The sequence below is a fragment of the Hylobates moloch genome, unplaced genomic scaffold (assembly GCF_009828535.3).
Source record: "Hylobates moloch isolate HMO894 unplaced genomic scaffold, HMol_V3 SCAFFOLD_5, whole genome shotgun sequence".
In the NCBI taxonomy this organism is placed as follows: domain Eukaryota; kingdom Metazoa; phylum Chordata; class Mammalia; order Primates; family Hylobatidae; genus Hylobates; species Hylobates moloch.
Genome location: NW_026652280.1, coordinates 85,626,360 through 85,643,989, shown reverse-complemented (window position 1 = coordinate 85,643,989; position 17,630 = coordinate 85,626,360). Strand labels below are relative to the sequence as shown.

The following is a 17,630-nucleotide window of genomic DNA, read 5'->3' as shown; positions in this document are numbered from 1 at the left end:
GCCCCCGCCGCCGCGTAACGCCCAATAGTGCCCGAGCACGGGGAAGCGCGAGTACAAAGGTTCCGGGCGCCAAGCTTTCCCAGCCAGGCTCAGGAGGACGCGCTGGCCACCTTCCTGGGTTGAGGAATCTGTCTCGGCTTATTTATCTTTGCTCCTTCCCAGTCAGAGCCACCTTTCCAGGCGTCTGGGTCCTACAATCTCTGGGTCAGCCACAGAGCCCTCTGGCTTCCAGGGTTGGAAAGAAGCCCCTTCTAGCATTTATGAGCAGCAAAAAGAACTCCTCCTGTCTCCATCTTCATGGTTATCCGGTTGAAAAGGACCACGTCCTGCCTTGCTGCCTTACTGTAGAGGTCCAGGCCCAGAGAAATAAAACACGAGGGTTATGGGACAAATGCAGAGGATTCTGACTGAAGTTGAGTTTGTAGGTTCCCAGAACTTTTTATTTATTTATTTATTTTTGAGACGGAGTCTCGCTCTGTCGCCCAGGCTGGAGTGCAGTGGCGCGATTTCGGCTCACTGCAACCTCTGCCTCCCGGGTTCCAGGGATTCTCCTGCCTCAGCCTCCCGAGTAGCTGGGATTACAGGTGCGTGCCACCATGCCCAGGTAATTTTTTTTTTAGTAGAGACTTGGGTTCACCATATTGGCCAGGCTGGTCTCGAACTCCTGACCTCGTGATCTGCTCGCCTCGGCCTCCCAAAGTGCTGGGATTACAGGCGTGAGCCACTGTGCCCGGCCCCAGAACATTTAAAAATGCAAGGAATGCCACAAAGGAGAGCTGCAAAAATTGTGCTATGTTCAGCTCTGTGACTGCGTATCCTCATCTAGAGATAATGTCAACATCCTGTTGTGGAAGGGAGGCTAAAAATGACCCTCCTTGCCCCCTCCCCAGGCCTTGAGCCCATCACTCTGCTGGGAGCAAATGAGAAGACAGGCAAAGGCAAGGAGGAGCCACACACGCCGCAAAGATGGTAGTTGTCTCTAATATTTATTTGTCTGGTTATAAAATTAATATGTGAGGAGCATTGGATTTGGTGAGAACGTTTTGAACCCTAGCTGTCACGTGCCACCTGCGGGATCTAGACCAGTGACCTCTCAGAACTGCCATTTCCTCATCTGGTAGACAAGATGGTAAGCCCTGTCTTGCTCATTCCACATATGGCAGTGCAGATGAAATGAGATCACAGAGGGGAAGCACTTGGCAGGCTGGAAAGTGCTGACAAATGGAAGGGGTTAGTGTCATCACCCTCAGCTGAGGTAGTACGAAGGTCCAAGCTCCTGCCCCTCCCCCTCCCCAGCCCCTAAATACACACACGAATGGAGGGCCACTTGCAGCCTTGGTTTGACGGAGTTGGGGGAGAGGCCACACATATTCCTCAAGCTTGGCCAGATGGGGCCTCACTGGGGCCCTTCCAGAATCGGGCATCGGCTGTGGCCAGCTGTGTGAGGATCTCCTCCAACTCGGGTCCGTCCTCTGGGAAACGCTCGGAGAAGGATCGGATGAGGCCAGCAGCTGAGGCCTCGTATTCCAGAAGCTGCACGTCTGAGCCTGGGGAGGAGATGCAGAGAAAACAGCAGCAGGGAAAGGTCTGAATAGGGAAACTGAATCATCATAATAGTCTTAATAATCACAATTACAGCAGCAGCTGTTTCTAACTGAGCTCTGCCAAAAAAAAACCTGTGCTCTACATTTTAGGTTAATTACTTAATTTACTCTTTACAGTAACCCTGTGAGGAAGGAAATACTACAGGGGGAGTATTAAATGCATTGCTGCTTTCGTTCATTCAGTCAATCAAATAAAGATTTAGGCTGGGCATGGTGGCTCATGCCTGTAATCCCAGCACCTTGGCAGGCTGAGGCGAGAGGATCACCTGAGGTCGGGAGTTTGAGACCAGCTTGGCCAACATGATGAAACACTGTCTATACTAAACATACAAAAAAAATTAGCTGGGCGTGGTGGAATGGGCCCGTAGTCCCAGCTACTCAGGAGGCTGAGGCTGGAGAATCGCTTGAACCAGGGTGGCAGAGGTTGCGGTGAGCAGAGATCATGCCACTGCACTCCAGCCTGGGTGACAGTGAGATTCCACCTCAAAAATAAATAAATAAATAAATAAATAAATAAATAAATAAATAAATAAATAAATAAATAATAAAAGACACCAGGTGCCACACTAGGTGAAACAGATACAGTCCTTGGTGTCCTGAAGCTCACAGTCCAGCAACGACTTCATCTGTCTACTGTGGGACCTGGGGCAAGTTTTGCACCTCCCAAGCTTCAGTCTCCTCATCTGTAAAGGAGCTGCAGTGATGATATAGTCACACATTGAGGGGGTGCTCAACAAATGCTAGCCACCATGGCATCATTATCTCCAAACCTGTTTACTGATTTGTTAAATGGGCTGTTCTGAGGGTCCCCTGAATAATCTCGGGAAGCACTGCCCTCAAACACACTTCAACTGCTCTACCCTCTCTCTGCACCTTGTCACGTTCCATGACATCGCAAGCTGTACAGCAGCAAAGAGCACAAGCTCTGGAGTTCAAGTTCTGGCTCTGCTACCCAACAGCTGTGTGACCGCAGGCAAATACACAGCCCTTCTGTGCCTCATTTTCCAGCTGAAAAATGAGGATAATAACCATTTCTCTCTGTGTTGTTAGGAGTTAATCCATAGAAAGCTTTTACAGTGACCTGGCTGGGTGTGGTGGCTCACACCTGTAATCCCAGCAGTTTGGTAGGCTGAGGCGGGTGGATCACTTGAGGTCAGGAGTTCGAGATTAGCCTGGCCAACATGGTGAAACCCCATCTCTACTAAAAATACAAAATTAGCCGGGCATGGTGGTGGGTGCCTGTAATCCCAGCTTTTCGGGAGGCTGAGGCCAGAGAATTGTTTGACTCGGGAGGTGGAGCTTGCAGTGAGCCAAGATCTCACCACTGCCTGCGGGACAGAATGAGACTCCGCCTCAAAAAAAAAAAAGAAAAAGAAAAAAAAAAGAGTTTCTACAGTGTACCACCATCACAGCCTTTGAAAATCCAACCTGTTCTTCAGATCTAGTGGGAACCACCACTTCCTCCCCAGAACATTCCCAGATACTCTTGAAGATGGATGCGATCTTCCCTCCTCTAAGTGTTCAGAGTTCTGTTTATATGTTTTGGCCACTCATTAACACTTCCCTTGTATGACGATGATGATGATGATTATTATTATTTTTGAGATGGAGTCTCACTCTGTTGCCCAGGCTGGAGTGCAGTGGCGTGATCTCAGCTCACTGCAAGCTCTGCCTCCCGGGTTCAGGCCATTCTCCTGCCTCAGCCTCCTGAGTAGCTGGGACTACAGGCGCCTGCAACCATGCCTGGCTAATTTTTGTATTTTTAGTAGACACGGGGTTTCACCGTGTTAGCCAGGATGGTCTCAATCTCCTGACCTCATGATCCACCTGCCTCGGCCTCCTGAAGTGCTGGGATTACAGGCGTGAGCCACCGCGCCCGGCCCCCTTGTATGATTATTTATCTCCATATCTTACCATCCCCAGTGAGCTGTGATCACCTCCAGATCCCTAGTGGCTCCTGCATGGCTCGCACAGGGCTGGACACATCAAAGCAATTGATAGTACTGTCCATGTGGCTGGCATGATTTATTAATGCACTCATTTGACAGTCACTGAGCAACTCCAGTGTGCCAGGCTGTGCATGAGGCACTGGGGTATGCTGCTCCTCCCATCATGAGATGTGACCACCAAGAAAATGGGCAAGCGTGATGGGCACTTGAAGAAAATGAAACTGGGTGGCAGAACAGAGAGGGACCGAAGCAGTTACTTTAGGTTGAGGGGTCAGAGACAACCTCTCTCACAGGGTGCCATTTTACAAGGAGCTGAAGGACAAAAAGAACCAGACAGGCAAAGATCTGGAGGAAGATCATGCCAAGCAGCAAGAACAGCCTATTGAAAGGCTATAGGAGTGGAGCGAGCTCAGTGGGTAGAAGAAACAGAAAGGTCGGGAGCCTGGAGTACAATATGCCAGAGAAGAGGTGGTGAGGCTGGCAAGTGTTGGGGCCAAATCCCAGGAAGCCTCTGGAGGGCATGGAAAAGCATCTAGAATGAGTGTCTTAATAAATGCTTTTTCCAGCTGGGCGTGGTGGCTCACGCCTGTAATCCCAGCACTTTGTGAGGCTGAGGTGGGAAGATCACTTGAGGTCAGGAGTTCCAGAGCAAGCCTAGCTAACATAGTAAAACCCCATCTCTACTAAAAAAAAATACAAAAATTAGCTGGGTGTGGTGGCGGGCGCCTGTTATCCCAGCTACTCGGGAGGCTGGGGCAGGAGAATCGCTTGAACCCCAGAGGCGGAGGTTGCAGTGAGCCGAGATTGTGCCACTACACTCCAGCCTGAGCAACAGAGTGAGACTCCATCTCAAAACAAAACAAAAACAAAAACAAAAACAAAAACCCCACCCCAAAATCAAATAAATAAATGCTTTTTCCTCACCAATAATAGGTAATGACTTTTTACAAATATTATTCTATGTAACCCTCACAACTGCCCAGGACAATGCTTTTTTTTTTTTTTAAAGAGTTGAGGTCTTGCTCTGTAGCTTTGAACTCCTGTGCTCAAGTGATCCTCCTACCTCACTCTTTCAAGTAGCTGGGACTACAGGCAGGGGCCACCATGCCTGACTCAACCACTCTTAATTTGACTCTTGGCTCCTCCACTAAAAAGGCATAAGCCTTGTGCAAATTACTCTCTATGCCTCAGTTTCCTTACCTGTAAAATGGAGTAACAACAATACCTACCTTATTGGGCTACTGCAAGGATTAAAAAGGTTAATCCCCAGAAAGCACTTAGAAACTCTAAGAAGGAATTCAGGTTCACTATAATATCAGCAAGCAGTCCACACTGGCTTTATGAATGAAGACACCAAAGTCTAGAAATGTCAAGTGACTAGGCCAAGGTCACAGGGCAGTTCTGAAGCTGGTGCTCTAACCACTCCATAACACACATCGTCTTAGGTATGTCAAGTGACAAGTAGCAGGAAAGATGAGTCAAGGGGTGAGAGGAAAGTGAAGGCAGTAAGGGGCTGGAACCCCAGGGGGTTTGAACACAAAAGATACAAGCACTGTGTGTCCAGGGCTAGGCTCTGGAATTTTCGCTTGAGAAGGAAGTGGGATGATGCAGCTGTTGATCATCATCCCGGATGTGACCAAGTCACACCGTCCCCTGGGTTTCACTAGGCTTGCTGGGTCCCAGCTCCCTCCTCACCTGACCCCCGGCCTGGGTACCCAACAGGTCTAATTCTTTGGTACGAACGCCTGGCTTCCCCCTAAGTCTGCATGTTCTGCTATCCCCTGCTCTTGTGGTCTTCTTCAAATCTCTGTCACTGTCTTACAACTTGCATGACTGTGTGTGTGTTGGGAGGGGGGTGGTGGGTGGTGACAGATACCAAGATTAGGCATGGGAAGGACCTTGGCAGAAAGGGAAGGGCCATCCCAGGCTGCTCTACCTGAGCCCTGGGATGGGTTCTTATTTCTTCCCAGAGGGCCCTGTGTGGTCATCAAGGGAGCTCAAGAGTCCATTACCTTCAAGGCGAGTGTTGGGCTGAACGATGAGCTTCCGAGATTCCTTACGCAGCAGCACCGTGTCCCTGAGGGTGAGGAAGCACTCGGGGGGCGCATCAGTGACCGCCGCATACCCCTCGTACAGGACCCGCCCTCCGGCCACATCCCCTGTGGACTTCAGCACCTGTGGGAAGGATGGAGTAAATGTCTAGGATGGGCACTTACCTGGTGTCCACAGGGCTCTGCCACAGGCCACAGCTGATTGTGGTCAGCCCTGGACAGTCTGTGCTATGGTTTGAATGTGTCCCCTCCAAAATTCTGGTGTTGAAACTTATGGTTAAGTTTCAACTTAACCATTAAGGCTCCTTGCTCGTGAATGAGATTAAGGCCCTTATAAAAGAGGCTTCAGGCTGGGTGTGGTGGCTCACACCTGTAATCTTAGTACTTTGGGAGAAGCGGGCAGGGGATCACTTGAGCCCAGGAGTTTGAGACCAGCCTGGGCAATATGGCAAGACCATATCTCTATGGAAAAAAAAAAAAAAAAAAAGGCCAGCCATGGTGGCTCATGCCTGCAATCCTGGGCACTTGGGGAGGCTGAGGTGAGAGGATTGCTTGAGCTCAGGAGTTTGAGACCAGCCTGGTTAACATAGTGAGACCCCGTCTCGTCTCTAAAAAAAGAAAAGAAAGAAAGAAAAAGGAAAACAGGCTTCATGCCTGTTTGGCCCTGTTGCCATTTTGCCTTCCACCATGTGAGGCCACAGCATTCCTTCCATTCCTCTCCTCCAAATAATTCGTCAACAAGGTATCATCTTGGATGGAAGGGGAGAGCAGCCTTCACCAGACAATGAACCAGCTGGTGCCTTGATCTTGGACTTCCCCACATCCAGAACTGTCAGAAATAAATTTGTGTTCTTTTTTTTTTTTGAGACAGAGTCTCACTCTGTCACCCAGCCTAGAGTGCAATGGCGCAATCTTGGCTCACTGCAACCTCTGCCTCCCAGGTTCAAGCCATTCTCCTACCTCAGCCTCCCGAGTAGCTGGGACTACAGGCATGTGCCACCACACCTGGCTAATTTTTTGTATTTTTAGTAGAGACGGGGTTTCACCATGTTAGCCAGGATGGTCTCCATCTCCTGACCTCGAGATCCACCCTGCCCCGGCCTCCCAAAGTGCTGGGATTACAGGCGTGAGCCACCATGCCTGGCCAATTTCTGTTCTTTATAAACCACCCAGCCTCTGGTATTTTGGTGTGTTACAACAGCACAAAACAGACTAAGACACTGCAAAATGCTGGGCCCTGTCACTTACAGGCAGTGTAACCTTGGACAAATTACTAAGCCACTCTGAGCTGTTATCTCTAAACAGGAATAGTTCTGCTCTCTCACAGTGTTACTGTGCTGAGTGAGAAACACAGATCAATGATTAGCATAGAGTAAATGCCCACAAAATTAAAGCTAATGTTTCTCGTTTGATTATCTCATTTGACATGTAGACAAGGCAGGTATGACCATTACCCTTTATAAAATAAAACATTTCTGGCTGGGCGCGGTGGCTCACACCTGTAATCCCAGCACTTTGGGAGGCCGAGGCAGGCGGATCACCTGAGGTCAGGAGTTCAAGACCAGCTTGGCCAACATGGTGAAACCCTGTCTCTACAAAAATACAAAAACTAGCCAGGTTTGATGGCGGCGCCTGTAGTCCCAGCTATTCAGGAAGCTGAGGTGGGAGAATCGCTTGAACCCAGGAGGTGATGGATGCAGCGAGCCAAGATTGGACCATTGCACTCCAGCCTGGGTGACAAAGTGAGACTCCATCTCAAAAAAATAATAAATAAAATAAAAATAAAATAAAACATTTCTTACACATACAAGATACAGTATGTATACCGTAAAGAATATTAACACAGACACTCGGGCTGGGCACGGTGGCTCATGCCTGTAATCCCAGCACTTTGGGAGGACGAGGTGGGCGGATCATGAGGTCAGTAGATCAAGACCATCCTGGCTAACACTGTGAAACCCCATTTCTACTAAAAATGGCTGGGTGTGGTGGCTCATGCCTGTAATCCCAGCACTTTCAGAGGCCGAGGCGGGTGGATCACGAGGTCAGGAGATCGAGACCATCCTGGCTAACACGGGGTGAAACCCCGTCTCTACTAAAAAATACAAAAAATTAGCCAGGCGGGCGCCTGTAGTCCCAGCTACTCATGAGGCAGGAGAATGACGTGAACCTGGGAGGTGGAGCTTGCAGTGAGCCGAGATCACGCCACTGCACTCCAGCCTGGGCGACAGGGTGAGACTTGGTCTCAAAAAAAAAAAAAAAAAATACAAAAAATTAGCTGGGCGTGGTGGCATGTGCCTGTAATCCCAGCTACTCAGGAGGCTGAGGCAGGAGAATCTCTTGAACTCAGGAGGAAGAGGCTGCAATAAGCCAGGAACTTGCCACTGCATTCCAGCCTGGGGGACAGAGCGAGACTCCCATCAAAAACAAACAAACAAAAAAAACCAGACACTCATACAACTCCCACCTCACCTCAGAATTAGTTCAGCTGCTTCTGCTTGACGGCACTCTGTGGCTGTCCCCATCTAAAGAAACCACTATCCTTGACATTGTACTTTTTTTTTTTTTGAGATGGAGTCTCTCTGTTGCCAGGCTGGAGTGCAGTGGCGCGATCTCGGCTCACTGCAACCTCCACCTCCCAAGTTCAAGCAATTCTTCTGCCTCAGCCTCCTGAGTAGCTGGGACTACAGGTGTGCACCACCACGCCCAGCTAATTTTTGTATTTTTAGTAGAGACGGGGTTTCACCATGTTGGCCAGGATGGTCTCGTCGTTTGACCTCATGATCGGCCCATCTTGGCCTCCCAAAGTGCTGGGATTACAGGCATGAGCCACTGTGCCCAGCCAATATTGTACTTTTTAAAAAAATTCTCTTGCTTTCCCTGAGTTTTACTCTCAATCACATATTAAGATATTAAGTTCTTGCCTGTTTTTTTTTTTGGAGACAGAGTCTCGGTCTGTTACCCAGGCTGGAGTGCAGTGGCAGAATATCAGCTCACTGAAACCTCCACCTCCCAGGTTCAAGTGATCCTCCTGCCTCAGCCTCCTCTGTAGCTGGAACTACAGGCACCCGCCACCATGCCCACCTAACTTTTGTATTTTTAGTAGATATGGGGTTTCACCATGTTGGACAGGCTGGTCTCGAACTCCTGACCTCAGGTGATCCTCCCGCCTCAGCCTCCCAAGTGCTGGGATTACAGGGGTGGGCCACCATGCCCGGCCGGTTTTGAACTGTATACATTGTGATTTTCTTTTTCTGCTTGGATTATGTTTGAGATTCATTTGTGCTAAAACATTCAGCTATAGTTCCCCTTCTCACTGATGTGTATGTAGTCTTTTAATTATAAACACACAACTTCATCTCCTCTATTGTTGATGTGTAATTTGGTGCTTTTTTTTTTTTTTTGAGACATAATTTTCACTCTTGTTGCCCAGGCTGGAGTGCAGTGGCACGATCTTGGCTCACTGCAATCCCTACCTCCCGGGTTCAAGTGATTCTCTTGTCTCAGCTTCCTGAGTAGCTTGGAGTACAGGATGCACCACCACGCCTGGCTAATTTTTTTGCACTTTTTTTTTTTTTCTTTTTGAGACAGAGTCTCACTCTGTCGCTTGGGCTGGAGTTCAGTGGCACGATCTCGGCTCACTGCAACCTCCACCTCCTGGTTCAAGCGATTCTCCTGCCTCAGCCTCCCGAATAGCTGGGACTACAGGCAAATGCCACCATACCTGTCTAATGTTTTATTTTTAGTAGAGAAGGGGTTTCACCATGTTGGCCAGGCTGGTCTTGAACTCCTAACCTCAGGTGATCTGCCCGCCTGGGCCTCCCAAAGTGCTGGGATTACAGGTGTGGGCCACCATGCCCAGCGTTTTTGTACTTTTAGTAGAGATGGGGTTTCACCATGTTAACCAGGCTGGTCTGAAACTCCTGACCTCAGGTGATCTGCCCGCTTTGGCCTCCCAAAGTGCTGGGATTACAGGCGTGAGCCACTGCACCCGGCCGGTGGTTTTTGCTAATACTGCTGCTGCGAACATCCCTGTATGTCTCCTGATGAACAGATGCAAGTTTTTCCAGAACTGATTCTGTGTCGGTGACAGGAGTGCTCAACTTTAAGAGATGACGCTGCTGTTTCTTAAAATTCGTATGTAATTCAGCCTTCCAAAAGCAGTGGATGGCAGTCCTCATTGCTCAGTCTACTAAGTGGATGCTGGCAGTTGTTAATTTCTGCCATGCTGAGGGGTACCAATTGTAACTTACGCAGTTTAGGTTGAGGTTGCCTAATTACTAACGAGGTTGAGCATCTTCCCTTAGTTGGTCAAGGGCTATTCATTTTTCTCTTCTGTTCATTTTTGCTTATTTTCTGTTGGGTTATCTTTTCTCCTTCACTTTTTTAAAAAAGTTTTTTCTTTCTTTATTTTTTGAAATGGAGTCTTGCTGTACTGCCCATGATGGAGTGCAGTGGCATGATCTTGGCTCACCGCAACCTCCACCTTCCAGGTTTGAGCGATTCTCCTGCCTTAGCCTCCTGAGTAGCTGGGATTACAGGCACCTGCCAATACGCCTGGCTAATTTTTTACGTTTTTGGTAGAGATGGGTTTCACCATGTTGGCCAGGCTGGTCTTGAACTCCTTACCTCAAGTGATCTGTCTGCCTTGGCCTCCCAAAGTGCTGGGATTACAGGTGTGAGCGATTGTGCTCGGCTGAAAAGTTCTTTATCTATTTTAGATATGAACCCTTTGTTAGTACAGTAGTCCCCACATATCCATGGAGCATATGTTCCAAGACCATGTAGTGGATGCCTGAAGCCATGGACAGTACAGGGCCCTATATATACACTGTTTTTTTTTACCATACATACATACCTATGAGAAAGTTTAATTTATAAATTAGACACAGGAAGAGATTAACAATAACTACTAATAAAATAGAACACCTGTAACAAAATAACGCAATAAAAGTTGGTGAATATAGCCTCTCTCTCAAAATATCTTTTTTTTTCTTTTTGAGGCAGCATTTCGCTCTGTCACCCAAGCAGGAGGGCAGTGGCACAATCTTGGCTCACTGCAACCTCCAACTCCCAGATTCAAGCGATTCTCATGCCTCAGCCTCCTGAGTGGCTGGGATTACAGGCGCCTGCCACCACGCCCAGCTAATTTTTGTATTTTTAGTAGAGATAGGGCTTCACCATATTGGCCAGGCTGGTCTTGAACTCCTGACCTCAGGTGATCAGCCTGTCTGGGCCTCCCAAAGTGCTGGGATTACAGGTGTGAACCACCACACCCAGCCTAAAAATATCTTGTTGTATTTTACTGTGGCTAACTGCAGCCGCAGAAAGCAAAACTGTGGATAAGCGGGGCCTAACCATATGTGTTGTAAATATCCTATCCTAGTGTAAGACTTTTTTTTTTTTTTGAGGCGGAGTTTTGCTCTCGTTGCCAAGGCTAGAGTGCAGTGGCGCGATCTCGGCTCACTGCAACCTCCGCCTTCCGGTTTGAAGAGATTCTCCTGCCTCAACCTCCCAAGTAGCTGGGATTACAGGCGCCAGCCACCACGCCCAGGTAATTTTTTTGTATTTTTAGTAGAGACGGGGTTTCACCATGTTGGTCAGGCTGGTCTCAAACTGCTGACCTCATGATCCACCTGCCTCGGCCTCCCAAAGTGCTGGGATTACAGGCGCGAGCCACCGTGCCCGGCACCTAGTGTAAGACTTGACACCTTCCTTATGGTAACTTTTGATTAATATGTTATCTTTTCTTTTTCTTTTAGAGACAGAATCTAGCTCTGTCACCCAGGCTAGAGTGCAGTGGCGATCAGGGCTCACTGTAGCCTCTACCTCCCATGCTCAAGTGATCCTCCCATCTCAGCCTCCTGTGTGGCTGTGACCACAGGCGTGCATCACCACACTTGGCTATTTTTAAAATTTTTTGTAGAGATGAGGTCTCACTATGTTGCCCAGGCTGGTCTTGAACTCCTAGACTCAAAGAATCTAGCCTCTCAAAGTTCTGGGTTTACAGGTATGAGCCATCACGCCAGGCAAATTGAGCATTTTTATTGGTGTACAAAGTTCATATTGTATATTTACTCTCAGCATCACTCAGCCATATTTCTTATGGCTTATCAAACCTTCTCTCTGGGGCTGTTTCTTTTTCCTAAATTATATCCTGTAGAAGTGTTGTTACTGAGGGTTTATTAATGGTAAACTGTTTTTGTTTGTCCAAAAATGTCCTTCATTCTTAAAAGATGTCCTGGCTGGGCACGGTGCCTCACACCTGTAATCCCAGCACTTTGGGAGGTCAAGGTGTGTGGATCACCTGAGGTCAGGAGTTCAAGACAAGCCTGGCCAACATGGTGAAACTCTGTCTCTACTAAAAATACAAAAATTAGCCGGGCGTGGTGGCGGAAGTCTATAATCGCAGCTACTCGGGAGGTTGAGGCAGGAAAATCGCTTGAACACGGGAGAAGGAAGTTACGGTGAGCCGAGATCACGCCATTGCACTCCAGCCTGGGCAACAAGAGCAAAACTCTGTCAAATAAATAAACAAACAAATAAATAAAAGATGTCCTTATTCTTTTTTTTTTTTTTTAGAGAGGGTCTCACTGTGTCACGCAGGCTGGAGTGTAGTGGTGCAATCATGGCTTACTGCAGCCTCGACCCCTCAGGCTCAAGTGATCCTCCCACTTCTGCCTCCGGAGTAGCTGGAACTACAGGTGCGCACTACCATGCCTGGCTAATTTTTGTATTTTTTGTAGAGATGAGGTTTTGCCATGTTGCCCAGGCTAGTCTCCAACTCCTGAGCTCAAGTGATCCGCCCTCCTCGGCCTCCCACAGTGCTGGAATGACAGGTGTGAGGCACCTGGTGCGCTTACATGTTTACTGGCTACCTTTCCTCACTGCAGCATAAGAAACTGCTCACAGCTTATTCTCCGTGCTTGGTAACACTCAGTGCCCCTGGAGAGGTTGGCAGGGGCCCATCCAGGCGAGAGGCCTTTGCTTACCTGAAGTCTCCGCAGGAAGCGCTCTAGAGCAGGCTTGCCCACAGACCGGATCTTGCTGCGGTCGAGGCGGACCCGGGCATCTGGGCGCCCATCGGCGCCTGTGGTGGGAGTGATGGTAACGAGTCCCTCGCCAGCCTCCAGCAAGACTCTCAGGATCACAAACCGGGCCTGCATATGGGCCTGCCGGGGCGAGGGAAAGATAGCATTTGTATCCCCTATCAAGTGCTTAGTCCTAGGCTTGGTCCTTGGTCCCAGTTGCCCATTAACTGGCAACTGTTATTGTCATTCTCCCCCACCCTGTGGGTCCTTTTCTGCTTATTCTCCTCCCCTCAAATGCTTCCTCCTTCCTCTTCTCACAGAGAGGGCAGGCTGCCCTAGGAGACAGGGAGGCCATTTCCAGGCGGGACCTGGTGCCCATGCTCCCCTGTCACCCACCGTGATCCCTGCTGCTCCAGATCCCCCACTGAGGACAGCAGCTACCCCCTCCAGGGTCCCCAAACACTTTCTCCTCCACAACCTTGTTTGTGCTCAAAAGGCGAACCAAGTAGGCATCATTATCCCCAGTTTACAGATGATAAAACAGAGGCCCAGAGAGGTAAAGGGACTTCCTTAGGGGCACACAGCTAATAAAGGAAGAGCCAGGACTCAGACCCCACATTTCTGGACCCTGAATGACATCACATCGCCTCCTCAAACCACACCTATTTGATTTTGTCAAAACGTTTCTATTGCTGGTGGGGTGCGGTGGTTCACGCCTGTAATCCCAGCACTTTGGGAGGCTGAGGCGGGTGGATCACGAGGTCAGGAGATCGAGACCATCCTGGCTAACATGGTGAAACCCTGTCTCTACTAAAAAAGTACAAAAAATTAGCCGGGTGTGGTGGTGCGCCTCTAGTCCCAGCTACTCGGGAGGCTGAGGCAGGAGAATTGCTTGAACCCGGGAGGCGGAGGTTGCAGTGAGCCAAGATCACGCCACTGCACTCCAGCCTGGTGACAGAGCGAGACTTCGTCTCAAAAAAACAAAAACAAACAAAAAAGTTTCTATTGCTTACCCCATATCCAAAGGACACATAACTGAGCCGTGGCACCGAATGGCCCTGGAGGCACTGTATGGATGCGAATCCTGGCTCTGCCACTTAGTGGCAAGTTGCTTCATCTCCTTGTGCCTCAACTTCCTCATCTCTAAAATGAGGGTAACAATAGCACCTACCTCCTGGGGTAGTTAATTCATGGAGGGCGCTTAGAATTGTGTGTGGCACAGAGTGCGTCAACTGCAAGGAGTCCTAATAAAGTCACCTCATCTGATTCACTGTGAAATGGTGGCTGGGGAGAGTCCTACTCCCTTTTCACAGAGAGGAACTCTGGGGCTCACAAGAGTGATGTGACTTGCCCCCCAAACAGTGGAGTCTGGCATTAAACCCAGTTCATCTGCCTTAAAGGTACAGTGGTCCCATCCTTGCACCCTGATCTTGGCGCCCACTGCAGGCTCCCTTCTGCCTCCAGGCGGCTCCACCCAGGCCCTACCTGTCGCCAGTTGGAGGCCTCAGGTGTGTAGAACTCCAGAGCGAGCAGCCCGGCCCGAACCATGTTGAGCCAGTTCACGTAGATCACGTCCTCCGCATCAGCCCCCTCAAAGCCAAAGATCCTGTGAGAGGGGCAGGCAGGTGGCAGGATGGTCAGAGGCTGCCCTGTCTCCATCCCACGGGCCGCCACCACCCACCCTCCACGCCCCCAGGACTGGCCACTGCACCAGGACAGCCCACCCCTCGGCCCTGCTGCTCTTACTCCAGCACTTGGGGGTGGAGACAGAGGTAGAGACCCACGCTCTCAGCCCGGCACTCTTCGTAGCTGGAGGCGATGGTGCTGAACTTGCTGTCCCAGGTCTCCCCGCTCCGATACCAGCTCTGAATCTGGAAAAGGAGCTCCACTGTCAGGCTTAGGGTGGCCATTGCCCCACCTGTGCCCACCCTCCCAGCACCCTGGGGCTCCGCTGAGGCCCCCCTCACCTGCTCGCCCGTCTCTGGGTTGATCACTGTCTCTTGGTCAAAGTTGAATGCTCCTTTTTCATCCTGCAGAATACAGGGTGGGTGAGGGAAAGGCGCCCCCAGCTGGATCTAGGCCTCCAGCCCCAGAATCCATGGGCCGGAAAGTGGCTCAGGAAGGCAAGTGGGAGCGCAGGAGCAGGCGGCGGGAGCGGCTGGTTCGTCCACACACCGACGCCCGCCCAGCCCTGAGCCCTGTGACGCTGGCTGCCTCCTCAGAGCCATCAGGAGCGTGAAAACCAGAGCTGCCTAGCCCACCACACAGAGAGGAAAACCGAGGACCAGACAGTCGAGGACTTGCACCAAGTCCTGTGAGGACCCAGATCTGGTGTCTCCAGACCCCAGTGGCAGATGCCCCAATGGGTAGGCCAGACAGTCCAGCTGTGCCCACCACGGGCTTCTGGCCCGGCTCCTGGCACTGCCAGAGGAGGCCACGGTGTCATTCTCACTCTCCCACTGCATGCCATGCGTCTTTCACGCAGCATCCTTTTAATCCTCACAACCATCTTCCGAGGACAGTGTTACTATCACCCCACTTCACAGATGAGGAAACTGAGGCTCGGAGCCTAACAGCCCCAAACTGGAGTCAGAGAGCACACAACTTCTGTGGACACTGTCTCTCAACACTAACACCTGTTTGCTGTCAGGGCTTACGGTGTGTCAGGGCTTACTGTCTTCACCTTTACTCCTCACAACAGCCCACACAGCAGGGGTCAGGAATCTCGTTTTATAGATGGGCCAACTGAGGCTCAGTGAAGGTGCTGACTTATCCAAGGCCACACACAGCCTGGATAAAGTTTGGACAAGGGGTTTCACCAGGCTGCTGTCCCAGCAGCTGTTCTGTGCATCCTCCTGACCCTGGGGCCCAGTTCCAGCCCTTCCCCATCCAGGGAAGCAGCCCCACACCCCGAGAAGCAGGACCCACCCAGAACCCCACCCTCGGAAGGGAGGGGCTACACCTCACCCCACTTCTGGTCGTCTTCATGCTGGGGTCTACATCAGCTTTTCAACCCCCCATAAAAGGTTGTCTGTGTTTCCATATTCCCTGGGTAGGTGTGGAAGGGTCTCCAGCCACTCTGGCCGGCTGGCAGGAAGGGGCTGCTCTGGGGAGAAGTGGCTCCCTACGATACCTGGAAAAGCCCAGGCTCCACAGAACAGCAGCACAAACAAAGACAGCACTGCTGCCTCAGATGGGAGCACACAGAGATGCCCCCTGCCCCAAGTGTCTGTCCTGGGGCTGCTGGAGCCACGCCCTTAGGCTGTGCTTCCTTAGCCTGAGCCAAACAATTTCTCCTGGTGCGGGGAACAGCAGCTGAACTGTCCTGAAGGGCCCTCTACACCCAGGCATCTGAGCTCCTGGGACATCTTGAAGGAGGGCAAGACAGGGTCTTCTCTGCCTAAGGGGCCATTTTCTCCACCCAACCCATAGCCCCTGAGGGCGGAGGCTGGAGCAGCTTCACCACTGGGTAGGGCAGATTGTGGGGAGTGGAGCTGTAGGCTGGGGTGCCAGGGCTGGCCGCTGCCTTCTCACCTGTACGAAGAGCTTGCCACTGCCATGGCCCAGCAGCTCATGCAGGCCCACCTGCACATCGAAGGAGGGCCCCTTCCAGAGGATGTACAGGTCCTGCCAAGACAAGCAGAGACCCGCGCTGTCCACTGGCCGGCCCCGGCTATACAGCCTGTCGGCCTCCCCACCCCTGGGCCATGGACCCATCTCAGTGCATGTGCTTGGTAAAGGCCAACTGTGCTCCACCCCACAGCCCATTTCATCCTTGCAACAACCCAGGAGGAAGGGAGGGATGCCTCCCTAGTGTGACCCGAGAGGAAACTGAGGCTCCAAAGTCCGCACGGTCACGTGGTTGGGAAGTGGCAGAGCCAGGACTGAAGCTGTGTGCTTTCCTCTCTACTGCTGTGGGCTGTCTGCCTTCTCGAGTCCGCTGAGGAAGGTGAGGCCCAGCCCCGACCCTCCAACTGCTGGCGCCCACCTTGTCATCCTCCTCCAGAAAGGTGAGCTTCTCCCGCTGCGTGGCATAGGCCACAGCCAGCACATTGCCCAGCGACACGTTCTTAAAGCCTTCCGTCTGCCTCAGGTCATCGTCTGGAGAAGGCGGAGAAGGACCAGAAATAAGAGGTGAGGGTCAAAGGTAACAGACAAGAGGCACAGGGCAGTTTGTGGAGGGTGTGTGTGTGGAGAGGGAGGGGCGACTCTAAAAGGAGGCTTCTGGGGCTGGGCCTGCGACACTCACAGTTGGGGATGTTGATGCCAGCAGGGATGCCGGAGCCAGCGAAGGTGAGAACATCCAGGGAGGTGAAGTCTGGGGTGAGGAACTTGTCCTTCTCAAAGGCTGGGGGCCAGGGCAGCTCCTTCAGCAGCTGCTCTGCGCTCACCACCAGCCGCTCAAACTTGGCACTCATGGCCTTGTTCACCACAGCTACGAAACCTGCAGGGGAGGGAGGGGGTTGTGGCTCGGCAGGGTTCCAGGAGGGCTCCCACTTCACCGTACTCCAGCCATCATGCATGTACTGAATGCCTACTGTATGCAGTCACCCTGGGCTGGCGGCTGAGCATAGCAGTGACCCAGGCCTGGGCCCTACTGGGTCAGGACCTGGACAGGAAAGATGCAGCTGCACGAACCCATCTTTCCCTCAGGCCCCTGGGCCGCCTGCCCCTTCTCCCTGGGCGTGGGTCTAGGGGCTCACCCCTGAGCCCCAGCAGACTGTGTGCTCTCCTCCCAGGCTAATCTCTCCAGCTTTAGCAGGCAGATGCTCAGACTCTTCTAAATCCAGGGGCTGGGGAGGATTAGGGCAGTCAGAGAAGTGGCTGAATCCTCAGGCTGGATGCCCTGCCTTGCATAGGTGGGTCCCCTGGGGAAGGGGGTGGGGGCCGTGGCAGGCTGCCACCAGCCTGGGATGACAGCCCCGGGTCAGGTCCACAGTCACAATGTCCATCCTGCTTCCAGCCACTGAGTGCAGCAGTCTGCATCCTAATCGC

The 17,630-nt window shown here is 51.4% G+C and overlaps 1 protein-coding gene across 3 annotated transcripts in view; it reads right to left on the bottom strand.

Moving 5' to 3' along the window:
* Positions 1-967: 967 nt before the first annotated feature.
* DPP3 (dipeptidyl peptidase 3) overlaps positions 968-17,630 on the bottom strand; it is a 26,110-nt gene continuing 9,447 nt past the window's right edge. For 2 of the 3 annotated variants that reach the window (XM_032153547.2, XM_032153548.2), the window contains exons 10-18: positions 16,885-17,079; positions 16,624-16,736; positions 16,170-16,262; positions 14,603-14,665; positions 14,382-14,506; positions 14,121-14,241; positions 12,597-12,776; positions 5,566-5,728; positions 968-1,547 (exon numbers count right to left, since the gene is read on the bottom strand). In XM_032153547.2, coding sequence (XP_032009438.1) covers positions 1,375-1,547; positions 5,566-5,728; positions 12,597-12,776; positions 14,121-14,241; positions 14,382-14,506; positions 14,603-14,665; positions 16,170-16,262; positions 16,624-16,736; positions 16,885-17,079 — 1,226 coding nt within the window. In that variant the 3' untranslated portion in view covers positions 968-1,374. The remainder of the gene's footprint in view (positions 1,548-5,565; positions 5,729-12,596; positions 12,777-14,120; positions 14,242-14,381; positions 14,507-14,602; positions 14,666-16,169; positions 16,263-16,623; positions 16,737-16,884; positions 17,080-17,630) is intronic. The other variant, XM_058438965.1, reaches the window with a different exon arrangement.